The sequence below is a fragment of the Rana temporaria genome, chromosome 10, assembly GCF_905171775.1.
Source record: "Rana temporaria chromosome 10, aRanTem1.1, whole genome shotgun sequence".
NCBI lineage: Eukaryota > Metazoa > Chordata > Amphibia > Anura > Ranidae > Rana > Rana temporaria.
Genome location: NC_053498.1, coordinates 149,713,767 through 149,736,889, shown reverse-complemented (window position 1 = coordinate 149,736,889; position 23,123 = coordinate 149,713,767). Strand labels below are relative to the sequence as shown.

Sequence of the window (23,123 nt, the reverse complement as noted above, 5' to 3'; positions counted from 1 at the left end):
ACTTTATTATCGTTCTAGTTGGGGAACATTCTAAAAATAAAAAAAAAAGACTTGTCTGGAGCTCGGCTTCACTATGCAGGTAGTTAGAGCACCTACCTCCAGACACAAGGAATACCTACCTCCAGGCACAAGGAATACCTACCTCCAGTCACATCGAATATTTACCTCCAGTCACAAGGAATACCTACCTCCAGGCACAAGGAATACCTACCTCCAGGCACAAGGAATACCTACCTCCAGGCACAAGGAATACCTACCTCCAGTCACAAGGAATACCTACCTCCAGGCACAAGCAATACCTACCTCCAGGCGCAAGGAATATCTACTTTCAGTCGCAAGGAATACCTACCTCCAGGCACAAGGAACACCTACCTCCAGGCACAAGGAACACCTACCTCCAGGCACAATGAACACCTACCTCCAGGCACAATGAACACCTACCTCCCGGCACAAGGAACACCTACCTCCCGGCACAAGGAACACCTACCTCCCGGCACAAGGAACACCTACCTTCAGGCACAAGGAATATCTACCTCCAGGCACAAGGAATACCTACATCCAGGCAAAAAGGGATACCTACATCCAGGCACAAGGAATACCTACCTCCCGGCACAAGGAACACCTACCTTCAGGCACAAGGAATATCTACCTCCAGGCACAAGGAATACCTACATCCAGGCAAAAAGGGATACCTACCTCCCGGCACAAGGAACACCTACCTCCCGGCACAAGGAACACCTACCTCCCGGCACAAGGAACACCTACCTCCCGGCACAAGGAACACATACCTCCCGGCACAAGGAACACCTACCTCCAGGCACAAGGAATATCTACCTCCAGGCACAAGGAATACCTACATCCAGGCAAAAAGGGATACCTACATCCAGGCACAAGGAATACCTACCTCCAGGCACAAGAAATACCTACCTCCAGGCACAAGGAATACCTACCTCCAGGCACAAGGAATACCTACCTCCAGGCACAAGGGATACCTACCTCCAGGCACAAGGGATACCTACCTCCAGGCACAAGGAATACCTACCTCCAGGCACGAGGAATACCTACCTACAGGCACAAGGAATACCTACCTCCAGTCACAAGCAATACCTACCTCCAGGCACGAGGAATATCTACCTCCAGGCACAAGGAACACCTACCTCCAGGCACAAGGAACTCCTACCTCCAGGCACAAAGAAACTCCTACCTCCAGACACAAGGAATACCTACCTCCAGTCACAAGCAATACCTACCTCCAGTCATGAGGAATACCTACCTCCAGGCACAAGGAACTCCTACCTCCAGACACAAGGAATACCTACCTCCAGTCACAAGGAACACCTACCTCCAGTCACAAGGAATTCTGCACAGCTGCAAAATCAAAGTCCTGAAATTTCACAAACTCTCAGAAATGGAGATCGGAGCTCCTGAGGGGAACATTTTCCTTCCCGCGGTTGATTTCCAGTCCAGCAAACCCCCTGAGAACATCTGCTGGCAGTCCGCCTGCTGAGTAGCCGGATAGGAAGCCGGAATTTTGTATGTAAGTCGGTGACAGTCCGACGGACAGGAAGAGTAAACACAATTTTTATGTACTAAAAGGGAATATCGGTCTAAATGGACGTCACGCGCGGCGGCGGTGGGATTTACCTCTGCCAGGCAATTTTTCAAGCCAAACAATCGTTCTCAGGCTGTTACAGATCTGTTAGTGATTGGGAATGAGATGGGATTTGTGGGTCATTGTGATATGTATAGCGGCATTGGCCAAGAAATCTTGTATAGTTGCCACCTGACTTAAATGGTGGATTATATAGAACGCCACCAGCTGCACTTTGCAGATCAGAAATGTGACTATGATGCTGAAGATTGCATTTTTAATAATAGGGGAACTTAAATTGCTCTTTTGATAATATCTTCGAATAGCCCCACTAATTCATGTCATTTGCCATTGGTGAAAGGATCGTGGTGATGCCAGAGAGGGGTGCAGAGGACGTGACATGGGACAGTATGTGCAGTGCAGGGTATGATGGTGGGCAGTAAGTGCAGAGGATGTGTGTGATTGTATGACGGTGGGCAGTATGTGCAGTGAATGGGTGTGGAGGGTATGACGGTGGGCACTATGTGCAGTGGATGGGTGTGGAGGGTATGACGGTGGGCAGTGGATGGGTGTGGAGGGTATGACGGTGGGCAGTATGTGCAATGGGTGTGTGTGGAGGGTATGACGGTGGTCAGTAGGTGCAGTGGATGAGTGTGGAGGGTATGACAGTGGGCAGTATGTGCAGTGGATGAGTGTGGAGGGTATGACGGTGGGCAGTATGTGCAGTGGATGGGTGTGGAGGGTATGACGGTGGGCAGTATGTGCAGTGGATGGGTGTGGAGGGTATGACGGTGGGCAGTATGTGCAGTGGATGAGTGTGGAGGGTATGACGGTGGGCAGTGGATGGGTGTGGGAGGGTATGACGGTGGGCAGTATGTGCAGTGGGTGTGTGTGGAGGGTATGACGGTGGTCAGTAGGTGCAGTGGATGGGTGTGGAGGGTATGACGGTGGGCAGTGGATGGGTTTGGAGGGTATGACGGTGGGCAGTGGATGGGTGTGGAGGGTATGACGGTGGGCAGTATGTGCAGTGGATGAGTGTGGAGGGTATGACGGTGGGCAGTGGATGGGTGTGGAGGGTATGACGGTGGGCAGTATGTGCAATGGGTGTGTGTGGAGGGTATGACGGTGGTCAGTAGGTGCAGTGGATGGGTGTGGAGGGTATGACGGTGGGCAGTGGATGGGTGTGGAGGGTATGACGGTGGGCAGTATGTGCAGTGGATGGGTGTGGAGGGTATGATAGTGGGCAGTATATGCAGTAGATGGGTGTGGAGGGTATGACGGTGGAAAGTATGTGCAGTGGATGGGTGTGGAGGGTATGACAGTGGGCAGTATGTGCAGTGGGTGTGTGTGGAGGGTATGACAGTGGTCAGTAGGTGCAGTGGATGGGTGTGGAGGGTATGACGGTGGGCAGTGGATGGGTGTGGAGGGTATGACGGTGGGCAGTATGTGCAATGGGTGTGTGTGGAGGGTATGACGGTGGTCAGTAGGTGCAGTGGATGGGTGTGGAGGGTATGACGGTGGGCAGTGGATGGGTGTGGAGGGTATGACGGTGGGCAGTATGTGCAATGGGTGTGTGTGGAGGGTATGACGGTGGTCAGTAGGTGCAGTGGATGGGTGTGGAGGGTATGACGGTGGGCAGTGGATGGGTGTGGAGGGTATGACGGTGGGCAGTATGTGCAATGGGTGTGTGTGGAGGGTATGACGGTGGTCAGTAGGTGCAGTGGATGAGTGTGGAAGGTATGACGGTGGGCAGTATGTGCAGTGGATGGGTGTGGAGGGTATGACGGTGGGCAGTATGTACAGTGGAGGGTATGACAGTGGGCAGAAAGTGCAGTGAATGTGTGTGGAGGGTATGACGGTGGGCACTATGTGCAGTGGATGAGTGTGGAGGGTATAACGGTGGGCAGTATGTGCAGTGGATGTGTGTGGAGGGTATGACGGTGGGCACTATGTGCAGTGGATGAGTGTGGAGGGTATAACGGTGGGCAGTATGTGCAGTGAATGTGTGTGGAGGGTATGACGGTGGGCACTATGTGCAGTGGATGAGTGTGGAGGGTATAACGGTGGGCAGTATGTGCAGTGGATGGGTGTGGAGGGTATGACGGTGGGCAGTATGTGCAGTGGATGGGTGTGGAGGGTATAACGGTGGGCAGTATGTGCAGTGGATGGGTGTGGAGGGTATGACGGTGGGCAGTATGTGCAGTGGATGGGTGTGGAGGGTATGACGGTGGGCAGTATGTGCAGTGGATGGGTGTGGAGGGTATGACGGTGGGCAGTATGTGCAGTGGATGGGTGTGGAGGGTATGACGGTGGGCAGTGGATGGGTGTGGAGGGTATGATGGTGGACAGCTGTACACTGAAGAGGACTAGAGGTCCAACCCGGTGTCCATGAAATTGGGCCCACTATCCCCATACCATCATCCTCCAAATTCAGTACTTGGTGGATTTCTGACCCGCAGAGAGATCTCATAACTCCTGATATCTGTTTGCTTGTTCTAAGCCAATAACTCATTAAGCGGTGAAGACTGTGGACCCCGGATGACGATTCCTTGCACTTTGTAAATCTTTGGGGTATTTTATAAAACGTTCGTTGGACGATTGTCACCTCTTTTCCTGTATCTTCTGTCATAGATTCATTCCTATAATTCCTATGATTCCTCTAGTGGCAAAAATTTAGTATATTTAGTTAAAAAAGAAATAAATATGACGATCATACGAAAAAATCTATTACAGAGAATATGGGGAACATTCGTCCAGCCTGTACAAATGCCTATGACATTCGTCCAACAAAGGTTTAGTAAATAGACCTCTACATATCAATGACACCCCCCCCCCCTATTTCTGCTTTTATTTAGGTGTTTAAAATGAAAGCATGCAAGAATTACACCCAGGGCCCCAGTGCCGCAAGACCCCCCCCCCCCCCCTCCCCCACCACACCATATGATTTACTATGCTGAATAAACAAAGTGTTTTCCATTGGGGGCTGGGATAATGTGTAATGTTGCGGCGTCTGAGCGCGGTTTGGAGACACTTTGCCACCCTCTCCTCTTCCAGGAAGCAGAGATGGTCCTTTTACAGGAACCTCCCGCAGGTTAATGACTATTGATCGGTGTAAGGTGAAGCCGAAATGCATCGGTGCGCTTATCTTACACCGCAAATTCGTCTGCACTTCTGACGATTGTAATGGATCCTGAGAGGCGCTCAGAATGCTGATATGAAGCTTCATTCTCTCGTTAATGGGGCTCTTAGAAGTTTTTTTTCTGTAGTGATGATGAAGCGGAAACCGATAGCGTAGCGGGGCGTCATCCAAGCCAATACGAGGCAATCTCAGATGGTGACATTGCCCCCTTGTGGTCGTTTCAAGGATCCCTTCAGCCTGAACTCTACATTAGGTGGTCGTTTATTATCTCAGGTCGGTCCTACAGAGGGGGGGAAACAATGATCGGCTCCCCTGCAGATGGCATAAGTTTCCCCCTTACATAGAAATGAAGGGTCTATAATTTATATCACAGGTGTATTTTATATGATAGAGACAGAATATCAACCAAAAATACAGAAAAAAAAACACACAATACAAATGTTATAAATGGAGTGAAATACGTATTTGATCCCCTTAGTCAGTGGCGGCTGGTGCTCCAAATTTTTTGGGGGGCGCAAACGAAAAAACAAAAATGCAGCCACACTGTGCCCATCAAACGCAGCCACTGTGCCATCAATTGTCACCACTGTGCCATGCCATCAAATGCAGTCACTGTGCCATGCCATCAAACAAAGTCACTGTGCCATGCCATCAAACGCAGCCATTGTGCCATCAATTATCACCACTGTGCCATGCCATCAAATGCAGTCACTGTGCCATGCCATCAAACGCAGCCACTGTGCCCCTCAATTGTCGCCACTGTGCCAATTGTCACCACTGTGCCCTTTAATTGTCACCACTGTGCCCATTGTTGCCACTGTGCATGTCACTGTGCCCTTAAATTGTTGCCACTGTGCCCATTGTCACCACTGTGCCCATTGATGCCACTGTGCATGTCACTGTGCCCTTTAATTGTTGCCACTGTGCCCATTTTTGCCACTGTGCATGTCACTGTGCCCTTTAATTGTTGCCACTGTGCCCAAAGTCACCACTGTGCCCTTTAATTGTCACCACTGTGCCCATTGTTGCCACTGTGCATGTCACTGTGCCCTGGTGTCACTGGTGCATTTCGGATCATTTGTCCTGCTGCATAACCCAAGTGCACTTGAGCTTGTGGTCAGAAACTATTGGGAGGACATTCTCCTTCAGGATTTTCTGGTAGAGCTCAGAATTCATGGCAAGTCACCCAGCCCCAGACCATCCCCCCACCACCATGTCTGACTGTTGGGATGATGTTCTTGTTATGAAATGCTCTATTCGTTTTACACCAGATGTAACGGGACGCACACCTTCCAGAAACTTCCACTTTTCTCCCATCAGTCCACGGAATATTTGCCCCAAAGTCTTGGAGATAATCCAGATGTTTTTTTGGTAAATGTGAGATGATCCTTTGTGTTCTTTGTGGTCAGTGGCTTTGGCCTTGGAAGTCTCCCATGGAGGCCATTTTTTCCCCCGTCTCTTTCTTATTGTTGAATCATGAACACTAGGGTTGTCCCGATACCACTTTTTTGAGACCGAGTACAAGTACCGATATTTTTCAAGTACTTGCCGATACCAATTTCCAATACTTTTTTTTAATGTCATGTGACAGTGGCAGTATTTTTCTTTACAATTTTTTTTTTACAGTGATTTATTTTTTTCTTTTAGGGGGGGTGGGTGGATTGTCTGTGTGTTTTTTTTATTTTTTTATTTACATTTTATTTTATTTTTTTCTAAATTATTTATTGCAATTTTTTTTTTTTTTTTATCAGCCCTGTTGGGGGGGGGGGGGGGGGTCTTTGGTGAGATATCGGGGGTCTTAACAGACCTCTGCCATCTCCCCTTTAAGACATGGAAAGGGACTAAGGAAACAGATTCCCCAGTCCCTTTCTCCGCAGCCTCAACTAAAATGAATGGAGAGAGGCTCCTCTCCATTCATAAACTGAAGCATCGTAAACACAGGTTACAATGTTTCAGTTATATGAATGGACAGAGTCAGTGATCACTGACTCTGTTCATTCGGGAAAAGGTAGGAGCCGGAGGGGGAACACAGAACGGAGGGGGGGAAGACAGCACGGAGAAAGGAGGGGGGGAGACAGCATGGAGGGGGGGGGGGACAGCACGGAGGGGGGGGGGGAGACAGCACAGAGGGGGGGAGACAGCACGGAGGGGGGACAGCACAGAGGGGGGAGATGCCAAGGAGCACAGAGGGGGGGGGAGACAGCACAGAGTGGGGGGGGGACAGCACGGAGGGGGGGAGACAACACAGAGGGGGGAAGACAGCACGGAGGGGGGGGGAGACAGCACGGAGAATGGAGGGAGGGGTGAGACAGCACAGAGGGGGGAAGACAGCACGGAGGGGGGGAGAGCACAGAGAACGGAGGGAGGGGAGAGACAGCACAGAGGGGGAAGACAGCACGGAGGGGGGGGAAGACAGCACGGAGAACAGAGGGAGGGGAGAGACAGCACGGAGGGGGGAAGACAGCATGGAGGGGGGAGGAAAGCACGGAGGGGGACAGTCAGCGGTGATCGGTGCGGCTTTGGGGGGGGAGTTACAAGCACCGATCACCGTTGTATAACTTTAACGAAAACCGCTGAAAGGGGGGCAGATCAGTGCTTGCAACTCCCCTGCCGCACCGATCACCCTGACTGCCCAGGTATCGGGTGAAGCATCGGAGCATTTCCCCCCCGAGTACAAGTACCCGGGGAAATGCTCGGTATCGGTATCGGGACATCCCTAATGAACACCGACCTTACCTGAGGCAAGAGAGGCCTGCAGGTGTTTAGATGTTGTTCTGGTTTTTTTTATGACCTGGATGAGTCCTCGTCATGCTGTTGGAGTCATTAGTTATTAGAGGTTATCGCTGTGCCGTGTTATATTTTTGGATACAGATTGCTCTTTGCTCGTTTGGTGAACTTGGAAAACGCGGTCTTGGGTCCGTCACATTCTGTTTTCTTGGAAGAAAACAATCCTCAATTAGCATCCGTGTCCCGATGACATTTCTGTGCCTCTCATTACAGAACAAAGTATTGAATTAACGGCAGAACATTATCTTCTACAACGAAGGTTACCAGGCTGAGACCAAAGTAATGTCTTCACTGAGGATAGCAATATATAATAGAAATAGGCAACTGGTTGAAGGAAGGTAAACAAGTTATAATGCAAATTATTCAGAATGGGTGACTTTCAAAATACAAGAAGGATCTGCTTTTGTCTTGTGCCTTTAAAGGCCAGAAGTTTTCTTTTAATTATGGAATGTTTAAAATGGCTGTATTCTATATTTGTATTTGGGGAAGGGGAGATTTCCTTCCACTTCCTGTCTTGTAGATGCAGCAGGAAGTCGAAGGAAATTTGTCCAAAATTAGGACAAACCCCTTGCTACAGGTGAGACAGTGACCATGGTCATCAAGACATACATAGGATGAATTAAGACAAACAGAGAGGGTGGATCATCCCAGCAGAGATACAGATCGCAATAAAAACCTGAAAACGTTTTAAAGGTTTTCCACACTGTCCAGACTTTAGAAAATACCTTTAATCATTCTTTTGTATGAGGTCAAGATCCAACTAAATGGTTTTATGAATAATGAAAAGCCCTCAAGTATCCTAAATGACTCCCATGAAAACGCCCTAAAGGACTGGTCTCCATGGGTTTCCTATGAAGTCACTTCAGTGGGCCCTACCTTGCCTACCCTACTGTAACTATGAACCTTGGTTTTAAGATTTTGTGCCCATGCAGTAGATGGGTATCTGTAATAACTGCCTAAGGGCTGGCCAGCTGTATCTATGAACTTTGATTGTAATGTTCTGTACCCTTGGCACAGATCCCCCCCCCCCCCCAATGATCTAGACTGACACCCATGGTAATTCCCTGAAGTTCTGGTTTAAATGGGTTTCCTATGAAGTCACTTCAGTGGCCCCTACCTTGCCTACCCTACTGTAACTATAAACCTTGGTTTTAAGATTTTGTGCCCATGCAGTAGATGGGTATCTGTAATAACTGCCTAAGGTCTGGCCAGCTGTAACTATGAACTTTGATTGTAATGTTCTGTACCCTTGGCACAGACCCCCCCCCCCCCCCCTATCAATGATATAGACTGACACCCATGGTAATTCCCTGAAGTTCTGGTTTAAATGGGTTTCCTATGAAGTCACTTCAGTGGACCCTACCTTGCCTACCCTACTGTAACGATGAACCTTGGTTTTAAGATTTTTTGCCCATGCAGTAGACGGTTATCTGTACTAACTGCCTAAGGTCTGGTCTACTGTAACTATGAACCTTTGTTGTAAGGTTTTGTGCCCATGGCATAGACCAGGCCCCCCCTCTTTCCCCATGATGTAGACCGACACCCATGATAATTCCCTAAAGTTCTGGTTTTCGATGGGTTTCCTATGAACTCACTTCAGTGGAGCCTAGCATGCTTACCCTACTGTAACGACGAACCTACGGGTTTTAAGATCTTGTGCCCATGCCATAGACCCATGGCTGTCTTAATGAGTGGGCACAGCCCAGGGGCCCCAGCTGCATGGGGGGGGCCTGCGCTTTCCCCAAAGAAGCTGGTCCTTGAGCCCACGCTGCCCCAAAATTGGGTGCCCTATAATGGCATTGAGAGTGATGGATACACAGGGGAGGCAGGCTGGCAGCGGTGTGCTGTGCAGAACAATAACTATTATTTCACAGCCGGCAGGGAGGAGCAACCGGTGATGCTCCAGGAGCTGGAGTGGGAGCTGCTGAGTCGGACAGAATGATTGTTCATGTAGTCAAAGCGGAGCTCCGCTTGTCTGCCCCCTACCTATTTGATGTCTATTTACCTGCGCTGTCTCCATTGTAGTGGCCCCAGAGCATTACTTTGCCCAGGGGCCCATGATGCTATTGAGACGGCACTGCATAGACCAATATCTGTAATAACTCTCTAAAGGTCTTGCTATTGTAACTATGAACCTTGGTTGTAGGGTTTTTTGCGCATGGTGTAGACCATCCCCCCTTTTCTTCTATGACATAGACACCCACAATAATTCTCTAAAGGTCTGGTCTCCATGGGTTTCCTATGAACTCACTTTGGTGGACCCCACCTCGCTAAGCCTACTGTAACCACAAACCTTGGCTGTAAGGTTGTGTGCCCATGACGTAGACCACCCACTTATGATGTAGACCAGGGGTCTCAAACTGGCGGCCCCCCAGCTGTTGCGAAACTACAAGTCCCATCATGCCTCTGCCTGTGGGAGTTATGCTTGTAACTGTCAGCCTTGCAATGCCTCATGGGACTTGTAGTTTCACAACATCTGGAGGGCCGCCAGTTTGAGACCCCTGATGTAGACCGTCATACATGTTAACTCTTTAAAGGTCTAGTCTGCATGTGTTTCCTATGAATTAATTTTAGTGGACACTACCTTGCAAACCTTAATTGTAAAGGTTTTTGCCCATAGCATATATCATCACCCATTTTTTTTCTCATGACATAGGCTGACACGTACGATGATTCCCTAAAGGTCTAGTCTCCACGTGTTTTCTATTAACTCCATTCAGTAGACCTTTACTTGCCTACCATACTATAACTATGAACCTTGGTTGTAAGGCTTTGTGCTCATGATTGACGTAGTCTGCCCCCTCATGACATAGAAAGACATCAGTGACAACTCTGAAAAGATCTGGTCTTCATGGGTTTCCTATAAACTCACTTTGGTGGACCCTACCTCGCTACTGTAACCACAAACCTTGGCTGTAAGGTTGTGTGCCCATGACGTAGACCACCCACTTATGATGTAGACCGTCATACATGTTAACTCTTTAAAGGTCTAGTCTGCATGTGTTTCCTATGAATTAATTTTAGTGGACCCTACCTTGCAAACCTTAATTGTAAAGGTTTTTGCCCATAGCATGTATCATCACCCATTGTTTTCTATTAACTCCATTCAGTAGACCTTTACTTGCCTACCATACTATAACTATGAACCTTGGTTGTAAGGCTTTGTACTCATGATTGACATAGTCTTTCCCCTCATGACATAGAAAGACATCAGTGACCACTCTGAAAAGGTCTGGTCTTCATAGACCCTTTTTTGCTTACCCTACTGTAACTACAAACTTTGGTTGTAGGGTTTTGTGTCCATGGCATAGCCCACCACTTCCTTTCTTCTCAAAAAGTAGACCAACACCAATGACAACTCCCTAAAGATCCGGTCTCCATAGGTTTCCTTTGAACTCACTTCCGTGGACCATACCTTGCTTACACTAATGTAACTATGAACCTTGGTTGTAAGATTTTATGCCCATGACGTAGTCTGGCCCCCTCATTACATATTGTAGATAGACATTTGTGACAACTCCATAAAGGTCTAGTCTTCAAGGTATAATTCTAGCACTCGACCTCCTCTGTAAGTTTAACCTGGTAACCGTAAAAAAAATAAAAAAATTAAAGCATCGCCTATGGAGATTTTTAGGTACCGTAGTTTGTCGCCGTTCCACTAATGCGTGCAATTATAAAGCGTGACAAGTTAGGTATCTATTTACTCGGCATAACATCATCTTTCACATTATCCAAAAAAATTGGGTTAACTTTACTTTTTCTTTTTTTTTTATTCATGATAGTGTGTTTAAAACACTGCTGCACAAATACCGTGTGACATAAAATATTGAAACAATCGCCATTTTATTCTCTAGAATCTCTGCTAAAAAAAGTTTGGAGGTTCTAAGCAATTTTCTAGCAAACAAATATGGATTTGTACTTTAGCACACTAAATGTTATTTAGTTGGGGTGTACATCTACGCTTTTGGGGCTACAAACCTAGACAAAGTAGCAAGGGCATTCAGTGCCAGGCTGCTTCTGTAAAGGGTAACACAATCCCTGGTTGTGTTCAGGGTCCTGCAGAAAACCATTTGGAGGACCCGAGGATAGAACCATAACAAGTAACAAAGTACATCTGCCAAATGAAAATATGGGAAGACCGTGAAGAACAGAGAATTGATAAAGCTCCCCCTTTGACTGAATAGATGCCTTTAGAAATACTGGAGGATTTATTTAATGGTATCACCGAACTATTATATCCAGGGCCATCTTTAAGGCAGAGCAAATAACGGAAACATTCATATGTAAATAGCGGAGGCCGGCGGCATTCATATGTAAGTAGCGGGAACATTCATATGTAAATAACGGGAATATTCATATGTCAATAACGGGAACATTCATATGTCAATAACGGGAACATTCATATGTCAATAACGGGAACATTCATATGTCAATAACGGGAACATTCATATGTCAATAACGGGAACATTCATATGTCAATAACGGGAACATTCATATGTATATAACGGGAACATTCATATGTCAATAACGGGAACATTCATATGTCAATAACGGGAACATTCATATGTCAATAACGGGAACATTCATATGTCAATAACGGGAACATTCATATGTCAATAACGGGAACATTCATATGTCAATAACGGGAACATTCATATGTCAATAACGGGAACATTCATATGTCAATAACGGGAACATTCATATGTCAATAACGGGAACATTCATATGTATATAACGGGAACATTCATATGTCAATAACGGGAACATTCATATGTCAATAACGGGAACATTCATATGTCAATAACGGGAACATTCATATGTATATAACGGGAACATTCATATGTCAATAACGGGAACATTCATAATGTATATACCGGGAACATTCATATGTATATACCGGGAACATTCATATGTAAATAACGGGAGCATTCATATGTAAATAACGGGAACATTCATATGTATATAACGGGAACATTCATATGTATATACCGGGAACATTCATATGTAAATAACGGGAACATTCATATGTAAATAACGGGAGCATTCATATGTAAATAACGGGAACATTCATATGTATATAACGGGAACATTCATATGTATATAATGTGAACATTCATATGTATATACCGGGAACATTCATATGTATATACCGGGAACATTCATATGTATATACCGGGAACATTCATATGTATATACCGGGAACATTCATATGTATATACCGGGAACATTCATATGTAAATAATGGGAACATTCATATGTCAATACCGGGAACATTCATATGTAAATAGCGGGAACATTCATATGTAAATAATGGGAACATTCATATGTATATAACGGGAACATTCATATGTAAATAACGGGAACATTCATATGTATATAACGGAAACATTCATATGTAAATAATGGGAACATTCATATGTCAATACCGGGAACATTCATATGTAAATAACGGGAACATTCATATGTAAATAGCTGAGGCTGGCAGGATTCATATGTAAATAAAGGCGGCATTCATATGTATATCATGCCCCTTTGCAGTGAAGAGATGATGTGCTGTAACCTCTAGCAACCAATCAATAAGCAGAAATCATGTGCTTGTAACCTCTAGCAACTAATCAGTGAGCCGTAATGTGTGCTGTAACCTCTAGCAACCAGTCAGTAAGTAGTAATGATATGCTGTAACCTCTGGCATCCACTTGCAATCACTGCCTGATCTGATACAGTAAACTGATTTTAAGTCTAGCTGCTATTTATTGTATGTCTTAGAGCAGGTGGAGAGCAAAATTGCAAGAAATTTTTTGCCCAGGGTCCAATCAACATTAAAGACGGCCCTGATTATATCTGTAAGACATTTTGAAGATTATATAAAATAAAATAAAACTCTTGTAGAACATATTTGTATTTCAGGAATGTAACCCCATCTGCCGTGTCGGATATTATTTAATCTGCATGTCCTGAAAGTCTAACTAGCACGATGCATTGCCTACCAGGCCTATGTTATGCATGAAGAGCTCCCCTTCTTTTCTTTTTTTTTTATTTTGCTTCTTAAGTGACTGTAGTTTACTACGTTATCTTTGTTGGGACCTATCAAGTTCACCTTGCATTATTCTACCTAAGTTCTTGAGACTAGATCCATTTACCCATTGGGGATCCGGTGACCAATGACATGCATGTGTACATGTCTCTTTGGCGTCTCGGACAAAGAGAGGATAGAAAGGTCCATTAATTAGTCGGCTCTCCAGCTGTCTTGGGACGGTTTTGCTTTTGAAAGTTTTCTTTTCATCTTTTGTTTTTTTCGTTATTGTCCTCCTTCGAGTTTCGTTCTTTGATCCACAAGCTCAGGAAATTATGTTTGTGACTCAGAGAGCCACCTGTAATGACTACCGAGTCTCGTCCGTCAAGCGGACCCGTGTGCCGTCTAAATCTGTCCATCCTGAAAATCCACAGATTCCCAGGCCGGACAGCAAGATGCTGTCTATGTCATACAGCGGGAGCTTGAAAAGCGTGCTCAGTAGGTACCACTCGGACTGGGGCATTAACCAGGTCCATCAGGTGGATGTGGTGGAGCTGCAGCGCCTCCGCGATGTCAGGGTGGCGGCACACGCCAAGAACATGGAGGAGTTCCTGAAGATGCACGGGCTGTCCTTGGACAACTGCACCGCCCGCAAGACGGGCATGAGATATAGGTAAGCCAACGTTCATGTCTTTCTGTCCAGACTACAAATTATCCGGCATGCCACCCAACATGTATTTTGGCTTGAATGGTATACAAGATATTTTGACATATAGGGGGATATTTACAAAACTGGTGCAGCTGTGCATAGTAACCAATTAGCTGCTTACTTTGAGGGCCCCATGCCACTAGGGGGCCCCATCAGGGTTGCCAGGCTCAGTAAAACCAGGGACGGTATGTAAAAATCTGTGTTTTTTTTACATCTGTCCCTGATATGTCCGAAACCGACATGCTTTTGATGTGGAAATTCAGAGATTTTAGCTGCCCCGCCTCTGCACTGCCTCCTGGCGTGGTGGCCATCTGTAAGTCCAGGGGCCCCATAATCTTCTATTGCCCGGGGGCCCCATGAGTTGTCAGTCCGCCCCTGATCCACACTAGTGTGACTTTACACTCTGGGGCACTCCAGTGGCGAAGTAGTGCAGGAACCTTTTCAAAGTCACTGCAACTTTAGGTTTTCGTAGATCGGGTGCCAATGAAATCAATGGGCTGAGACTCTGTGTCCAAAGTCGCATGACAAGCCGCACTAGTGTGAATGAAGTCTAAAATCTAGAAGCTGATTGGTTGCTATGCACAGCTGCACCAGATTCTGTGTGCACCACCTTCCCCCAATAGCGTGCATGTGGAGGATGTATTGGGCCCTGACATATTGGGGTGTATTTACTAAAGGCTCTTTGCCTTTAAGGGGGCCCCGGCCACGCCAGGGACAATTCAGTCCCAGTGCAAGAGAAAGCAAAAAAGTGTTGTTCCCCAACATGTGCTTCGGTGATGTGCGTGGGAAAAATTGCTCAAAAAATACTGCACCACCTTCAGGGGCGGACTGACCATTGGGACTCTCGGGCACTGCCCGAGGGCCCCATGCTACTAGGGGGCCCCATCAGGGTTGCCAGGCTCAATAAAACCAGGGACAGTATGTAAAAATCTGTGTTTTTTTTACATCTGTCCCTGATATGTCCAAAACCGACATGCTTTTGATGTGAAAATCCTGAGATTTTAGCTGCCCCGCCTCTGCACTGCCTCCTGGCGTGGTGGCCATCTGTAAGCCCGGGGGCCCCATAATCTTCTATTGCCCGGGGGCCCCATGAGTTGTCAGTCCACCCCTGACCACCTTGCATGCATTAGCACTTTTTTTGTGTGGAGAGGGATTAGAACCCTTATCAGTTTTTTATTGCTCTGTTTTTATTGCTCTGTGGCCCCTGTTGGGGAGATTTAGAATAAGAAAGAACATCCAGCCAACCTCCCCTGTTGGGGAGATTGACCCTCTCTACTTGTACTGGTGACTGTTTATCACCAAAAGTCAAAGAAAGTTCAACATTTTGGGTTTTCACCAGAACAGGAAGAGGGGGGGGGGAAGCTTCCAATGGGGACACTAGTTCTAGTGACAACCAAGAATTCCCTCTCACTTCCTGTTGTGGTTTTGGGACAGGAAGTAAAGGGAAACTAGTGTCCTCATTGGAAGATTTCTCCTCCTATTCCTGTCTGGGTGACAACCCAAAATTTGAAATTTCCTTTCAAAGTGATAACAGGACGAATAAAAGAGGGTGAATCTTACTAATGGGAGCTCAGACATCAATGAAAACCTAACAGGGGCTCTAGATCAGTGGTTCTCAACCTTTCTAGTGTCGTGACCCTTGATAACATTTCACAAATTGTGGGGACCCCTAACAGTAAAATTATTTTCGTAGCGTGGAACCGGTACTACACTGGTGTCTCGCAGCAGTGACACCTATGCTGAAATCAGGAGATAGGGTCTCATTCAGCCCCTCCCACTTCACTTTCCTCACCAGTCAGCTAACTTCTAGTCTCTGCCCCCCCCCCCCCAGCCATGCCGTGAACTGAATGGGAGGCGGCAAAGAGGCTGAGTGGGCGGCCGCGGGCTCTAGGAACAGCGAGAAAAGGCTGGGAGAGTGGTGTGGGCTTCAGAAACAGGCCAGGATTTGGTGACCCCTGGCAAATCATCATTCGACACCCAAGGGGGTCCCGAACCCCAGGTTGAGAACCACTGCTCTAGAGGGTCAGTGAGTGTGTCGGTGTATGTTACTGTCTCTGTCAGTATTCGGCAGATTTACTAAAACTGTTGCATTCCTGCATAGTAACCTGCCAACAAAATAAATGTGTGACTTGTATATAAATAGTAATAAAATATATAAAGTCCAAAAAGAAAGAAACTCATTGAATGAGTCAAAGTTTGCAGTCCAGAATGATTTTGACCCCCTGATAAGAGTGAGGTGAAGAACACATTGCCAACGTAAGGAAAAGCTTCCCAGGACATAGAGTGTCAAAACACTATGCTTTGTGACATAATAAGAAACCCACTGGTACTACTTTTATTGCCCTAGAAAAAAATATACCCCCAACTTGAAGGGCAGTAATGCGAAAAGAAGCAGAGCAGAGACCAGCTGGATATACCAACTGAAAACGTTTTCCCCTCTAGGTCTAAAATATAGAGTGGGATGTAAACTGATTCATTAATAATAGTTGATACTGTTACTGATACCTTTTTTTACTGTTGTTACCATATTGAAGTTGGTATTCATCAGGGACTTTTATGGAATTTTATTATTGTTGGGGTATTTACATCAAATTTGCTGCTTTTGTGATGTATTTTAAGTTTAATCCGTTTTTTTTTTTTTTTTTTTCAGTTTAATATTTGTTTAAAATATCTATTATATTCTATATGTGATATTCTATTTTTATAATTGTATATTAATTTAAGTTTAATCATGTTTTACTGTTTCAACTTTGATGTAACTCAGCGTATAAACTGCTGGGCCAAGGAAAATAGTTTTTTTTAGTTAAGGTTTATTATCAATAATTGATTGAGTAGAAATTGAATATTTACTATTATTTCTAATTTCTATAAAATATCTTGTTGGAAAGTTTTTTGGTCTTTTTTTTCTACCACGTGATGACGACGCTTTTTATTATAAAAGGGTCTCTATGCTGTGATTAGTCAGTTGTGGGTTTGCTTTGTGCCTTTTGGATGAGTAGTCTCTTTCCTTTTACCTTGGTGGTCCATTAACCACTAACAGCGACCCCCCTTGGTCACTTGCCCTATATAATAGCGTGGATTGGCATGGGTTTGCGTGCCCCTGATGACGTCACATATGACGAAACGCGTAGGAATGAGCCACGCACACATGCTTGTGTATCCGCTAACTATGTGAGTGTATTTTTAACTATGAACCACTTGCTGACCGCCCTATAGCAGTTTTAATTCTACACTGGCAGGCTTCTTCTGCTGTGACGGGTACTTGATGTCCGCCGGTACCCGCCGATCGTTGGCCATAGACTCAGAATAGAGCTCTGCTTATGTCAACAAGGGAAGAGTTCCATTGTGATGTGGTGGGGGAATGAATTTGATGTCTCTGCAAAGCAGGAACTAAAATCCATCTCTTCCCCTGATAAAAGCAGCATACATAATAAACACAAACGCTGACTAGGCACACATTTAAGCCCCTTAATCACTCTAGATGTTTAGCCCCATCCCAGCCATTGTCATTAATACAGTGACAGTGCATATGTTAAGCACTGATTCCCGCAAAGTGTCACTTTGTGTCCGCTGAAATATTGCAGTCCCTCTATCAGATCACCGACATTACTAGTATAAAAAAAAAATTCCAGCATATATCCCATTTTTTCCCTTTTCATGACCAGACCATCTGAGGTCTCCATGTTGAGTGAAGTGGGACAGGTTGATACCCGCTCCCTAGGTCTTCACCTCTGTAAGAACCTCCTTGCTGAGATCTGTCTGCCCTCACCGCTTGGCTTTTTCAGTATCAGTTGTCCTCTTTTTAGCACTTCAATTTTGCTTATGGAGCATCCACAGCAAGGAACAGAATATCTGCCCTCTGGGAGATTGTCCATAGCAGTGCATGCATTAGTCCTTGGTGAAGCTGAGCCATGTGTGATATGAAAGGAGGTCTCCCTTAGGTTCCAGGCCATAGTAGGGACCAGACTCAGGATCAAAACTTCAACTTCTTCAAGACCTGAGAGCTGGACTAACACCTATAAACATGTAAGATATTCATGGAAAGGGGTCTCAGCCATAGTAAGGACCAGATTTTAGATCAACACCTCAATTCCACCAAGACCTGAGAGCTGATTTAATACCCATAGGCATATAGGGGTATGGAAGGAGGTCTCCCTTAGGTCCCAAGCTGTAGTAAGGACCAGTCTTGAGATCAACACTCCAACTCCACCCAAATCTGAGTACTTGGCAATCACCCATGGACTTGTAGGATATGGTAAAATCACCCCCCTTAGGTCCAGACAGTATTAAGGACCAGATTCTGAATCATAACTTCAACTCTACCAAAACCTGAGAGCTGGACTAACACCCATAGACATATAGGGTATGGAATGAGGCCCCCCTTAGGTCCATACAGTATTAGGGCCAGATTCTAAATCATAATTTCAACTCCACAAAAACCTGTATATGTATGAGATGGAAGGAGGTCTCCTTTAGGTCTCAGGCCATAGTAAGGACCAGACTTGGGATCCACACTTCAACTCCACTCAAATCAGAGAGTCGGACTATCGCCCATAGACATGTAGGATATGAAAGGAGAAGGAGGTCTCCCTTAGGTCCCAGGTCATACTAGGGACCAGTCTTGGGATCCACACTCCAACTACACCCAAATCAGAGAGTCGGACTATCGCCCATAGACATGTAGGATATGAAAGGAGAAGGAGGTCTCCCTTAGGTCCCAGGTCATACTAGGGACCAGTCTCGGGATGAAAACTTCAACTCCACCGAAACCTGAGAGCTTAGCTAACGCCCATAGAGTGTGGAAGGAGGTCTTCCTTAGGTCTCGGGCCATAGTAAGGACCAGACTTGAGATCAACACTGCATCTCCTTCCAGACCTGAGGAATGATTTATGGTCGGTGTAACTGATAGGGACTTCTTGGAACACAGATGAGTTATTTAAAGAACCTTTTCTTCCATCAATAATGTATGAATGGAATGTATAGTTGTGTATAGGTGACGCCTCTACAGGAAAGGTCATGGTCAGGTAACACCGAGCACAGCTGTTGGTGTCCAGGTGTCGGCATGTCTGGGCCGCTCGGTCTTCTTTCGTTATTTACAGGAATCCGACACTGACAGATCTATGGAGGCCGCTATAGCTGATTTATTTCTGGATTTCTGGTCTTTATATTTTTTCCCGGATCAATGACTCAAAGTATTGCAGTGCTTGGATCAGTATAACAGCCAGGGAACTAGCATTTTCTAAAGGAAAGCTCATCTAGGGCAGCCTATTTTTTTTATTATTGCTGCTTTTATAGACCAGCTCAGGGCATAACCTAAAAAAAAACCCATCATAGCCACTCCTCTTTTGGGAGTGTCTAATTACTGCCTTTGCTGGCCCAGCTCCTTCCTCCTTACACATCACAGCCCCTCCTCTTCTGGGAGTGTCTCATGGCCCAGCTCCTTCCTCCTCACACATCTTCGCCCCTCCTCTTCTGGGAGTGTCTCATGGCCCAGCTCCTTCCTCCTTACACATCATAGCCCCTCCTCTTCTGGGAGTGTCTCATGGCCCAGCTCCTTCCTCCTCACACATCTTCGCCCCTCCTCTTCTGGGAGTGTCTCATAGCCCAGCTCCTTCCTTCTTACACATCACAGCCACTCCTCTTCTGGGAGTGTCTCATGGCAGAGCTCCTTCCTCCTTACACATCATAGCCCCTCCTCTTCTGGGAGTGTCTCATGGCAGAGCTCCTTCCTCCTTACACATCATAGCCCCTCCTCTTCTGGGAGTGTCACATGGCAGAGCTCCTTCCTCCTTACACATCATAGCCCCTCCTCTTCTGGGAGTGTCTCATGGCAGAGCTCCTTCCTCCTTACACATCATAGCCCCTCCTCTTCTGGGAGTGTCTTATGGCCCAGCTCCTTCCTCCTTACACATCATGGCCCCTCCTCTTCTGGGAGTGTCTTATGGCCCAGCTCCTTCCTCCTTACACATCACAGCCCCTCCTCTTCTGAGAGTGTCTCATGGCCCAGCTCCTTCCTCCTCACACATCTTCGCCCCTCCTCTTCTGGGAGTGTCTCATGGCCCAGCTCCTTCCTCCTTACACATCATAGCCACTCCTCTTCTGGGAGTGTCTCATGGCTCAGCTCCTTACACATCACAGCCCCTCCTCTTCTGGGAGTGTCTCATGGCCCAGCTCCTTCCTCCTCACACATCATAGCTCCTCCTTTTGCAAGGGTTAAATTACATTTTTTTCCCCAGAATTGCACTTTGAAGGGCTTTTGCTTGCCCATCCCTCACTCCCGCAGGCTCCTCCTTCAATGTCACCGGTCTCCTGAAATCTCTTTGGTGCTCCGGCCCGGGGGTCACAGCTGTGATGTCATCACGGACAATGCAGGACCATCATTCCTACATTGTAACGGAGGTCATGGGCCCTGCCCACAAGTCAGAGCAATGGAAAGTAGAGGAGAGCGCCATCTGCTGGGGGATAAAGTAAGTAAATGCTTTTTATTGGCACCCTTGAAATAAAGGAGTATTTAACCCTTGTTGTGTGTGGGAGGGGCACGGCAAGGCTGTTTTTGTCCTCCCTTTTCCCAGAGTTCTGCTTTAGTCTTGGAAAGTTGTGGTCAGTTCTTTATTGAGTTTCACGGCTCAGAACTGCCGCCAAACGTATTAAAATGCATTTGTCTAATTTACAATTCTGCGTCACCTTCTGCTCAGTCACCTCAGCGCTCCCGTCCGGAAACCCAACCCAGGCGTGGCGTGTCAGTAAGGCCTGGGTAGTCCGGTTTCAACCAGAATGGCCTATGTACTAAAACTGTCGTCTTTTGGTAGTTTGTTTTATTAACATTGAACTCCAGGCTGATGGCTGAACATAGCAATCACAGGTTGTGTGTCTCTGTCCATCCAGCCCAGAGATTTACACAGCTTATTTACACTGCGCAATGGTTCTTTATATTCCCTAGGAAGCAGATACTTTACTTGTAGTGATTTTTTATTTTATTTATTTATTTTGAAAAAAAATTAACAGTAAAAAAAAAAAAAAAAAAAAAATATTGAAAGCTTTTAAGTTACAGTGTAAAAAAAGACAAAAGTTTTCTGCAATAATAGCCAGCAGCGCTGGTGACTGTACTATTACCCCCCCCCCCCCACACACACACAAAGTGGCAGTGAAACTTAACTACCCCCTTCCAGCGTTGATGGTCAGAGACCGCAAATTTATCTCTCACATTGGAGGTCATAACAGAAAAAGTTATTTCCCCTTCTCCCTCTGCATTGGTGGTAATGGCAACAAAAGTAAACCTCCGTAGAACAGACCCCCCCCCCCCCCCCGCATAGGGTGGTGGTCATGGCAGTAAAGGGGTTAAACACCCCGTCCCCCGTCCCCGTCCCCCCCATTCCCCTTGTTGGTGACCATGGCAGTAAAAGCACCAGGGGTGTAGAATAGTGACGTTGGCATTATATTATGTTTTACTTTAAAGACCACTAGATGGCAGTGTTCACCATATAATAAGGTGCATATATTGGAGTCCTCTAGATGGTAGCGTTCACCATATAATAGGTTGTATATATTGGAGTCCACTAGATGGCAGTGTTCTCCCTATAATAAGATGCAGAGATTGGAGTCCTCTAGATGGCAGTGTTCTCCCTATAATAGGATGCAGAGATTGGAGTCCACTAGATGGCAGTGTTCAGCCAGTATTGATGGCACACTGTAGGTGGGATGATTCAGGTAGTACTCACAGCCAGCAATGTCTCGTTCTGACACTAGAGGGAGCTGCTGTATCAGTTTTTGCACCAAAGGAATCCTGTATATCAGGGATATGCAATTAGCGGACCTCCAGCTGTTGCAGAACTACAAGTTCCATGAGGCATAGCAAGACTCTGACAGCCACAAGCATGACTCCCAGAGGCATGATGGGACTTGTAGTTTTACAACAGCTGGAGGTCCGCTAATTGCATATCCCTGCTGTATATCATCTGTACAGAGCGCCTCCAGGTGGCCTGATGTGTTTTAGGCTGGTTTCACACTGAGGCGTGCAGCCGCGGTGACGGTATAGCCGCGCTATTTGTAGCGCGGCTATACCGTCGTATTTACCGCGATATTCGGGCGCTAGCAGTGAGGTTTTAACCCCCGCTAGCGGCCGAAAAAGGGTTAATACCGCGGTATTACCGCGCTTTCCCATTGATTTCAATGGGAAGGCGCGGTATAGGAGCGGTGAACACACCGCTCCTATACCGCGGTAAAGATGCCTTCGGGCTTTCACATTGAACACTGCAGGGCAGGATTTTTCATGCGGTATAGCAGCGCTATTTTTAGCGCTGTACCGCATGAAAAACGCCCCAGTGTGCAAGGGGCCTTACAGAAAGTTACAGCGGCTTGTGTAGCAATGATTGAGATATATAATTTTATATTATACTTTTTTTTATGATTTTTTTCCAACAATTGTGGAGTTACCCTTATAAATCTGCTTCTCTGTAGCCACATAGGATATAATCCCCTTTGTGAGCCCCAAATACCTTTTGCAAACCCAGCTATCACCTGGTAAAAGTGGTGGTGACCTCATCGCTGTGCTGTACATGGACTTGGCAGTGAGCAGAACTGTGGGAGGGACCCAGCAGGCTCCACCCAATATGTAAAACTACATAAAGGGGCGGAGACGAGACCAGTCCCCCTGCACAGGGAGAGAGAGCTGATCTGTGGGAGGGGCCCAGCAGCAGCCTCCACCCACTATGGACTGCCTTATGGAAAACTACAGGGGGAGGCGGAGACAAGACCAGTACTCCTGTACAAGAAAATCAGAGCTGTGGGTGGAACACAGCAGGCCCCACCCACTAAAGCCAACAGGAGGGGGCGGAGACCAGACCAGTCCCCCTGCACAAGGAGAGCAGAGCTGTGGGAGGGGCAT

The 23,123-nt window shown here is 46.5% G+C and overlaps 1 protein-coding gene across 4 annotated transcripts in view; it reads left to right on the top strand.

The window, feature by feature from the left end:
• The window catches only part of KCNAB2 (potassium voltage-gated channel subfamily A regulatory beta subunit 2), a 232,236-nt gene that overhangs the window by 115,099 nt on the left and 94,014 nt on the right, over positions 1-23,123 (top strand). Inside the window, exon 1 of one of the 4 annotated variants that reach the window (XM_040326544.1) lies at positions 13,747-14,203. The exons of the other annotated variants lie outside the window; for them this stretch is intronic. Within the exon in view, the coding sequence (XP_040182478.1) occupies positions 13,866-14,203 (338 nt within the window). The 5' untranslated portion in view covers positions 13,747-13,865. Of the gene's footprint in view, positions 1-13,746; positions 14,204-23,123 lie in introns of those variants that run through there. 4 annotated transcript variants of the gene reach the window in all.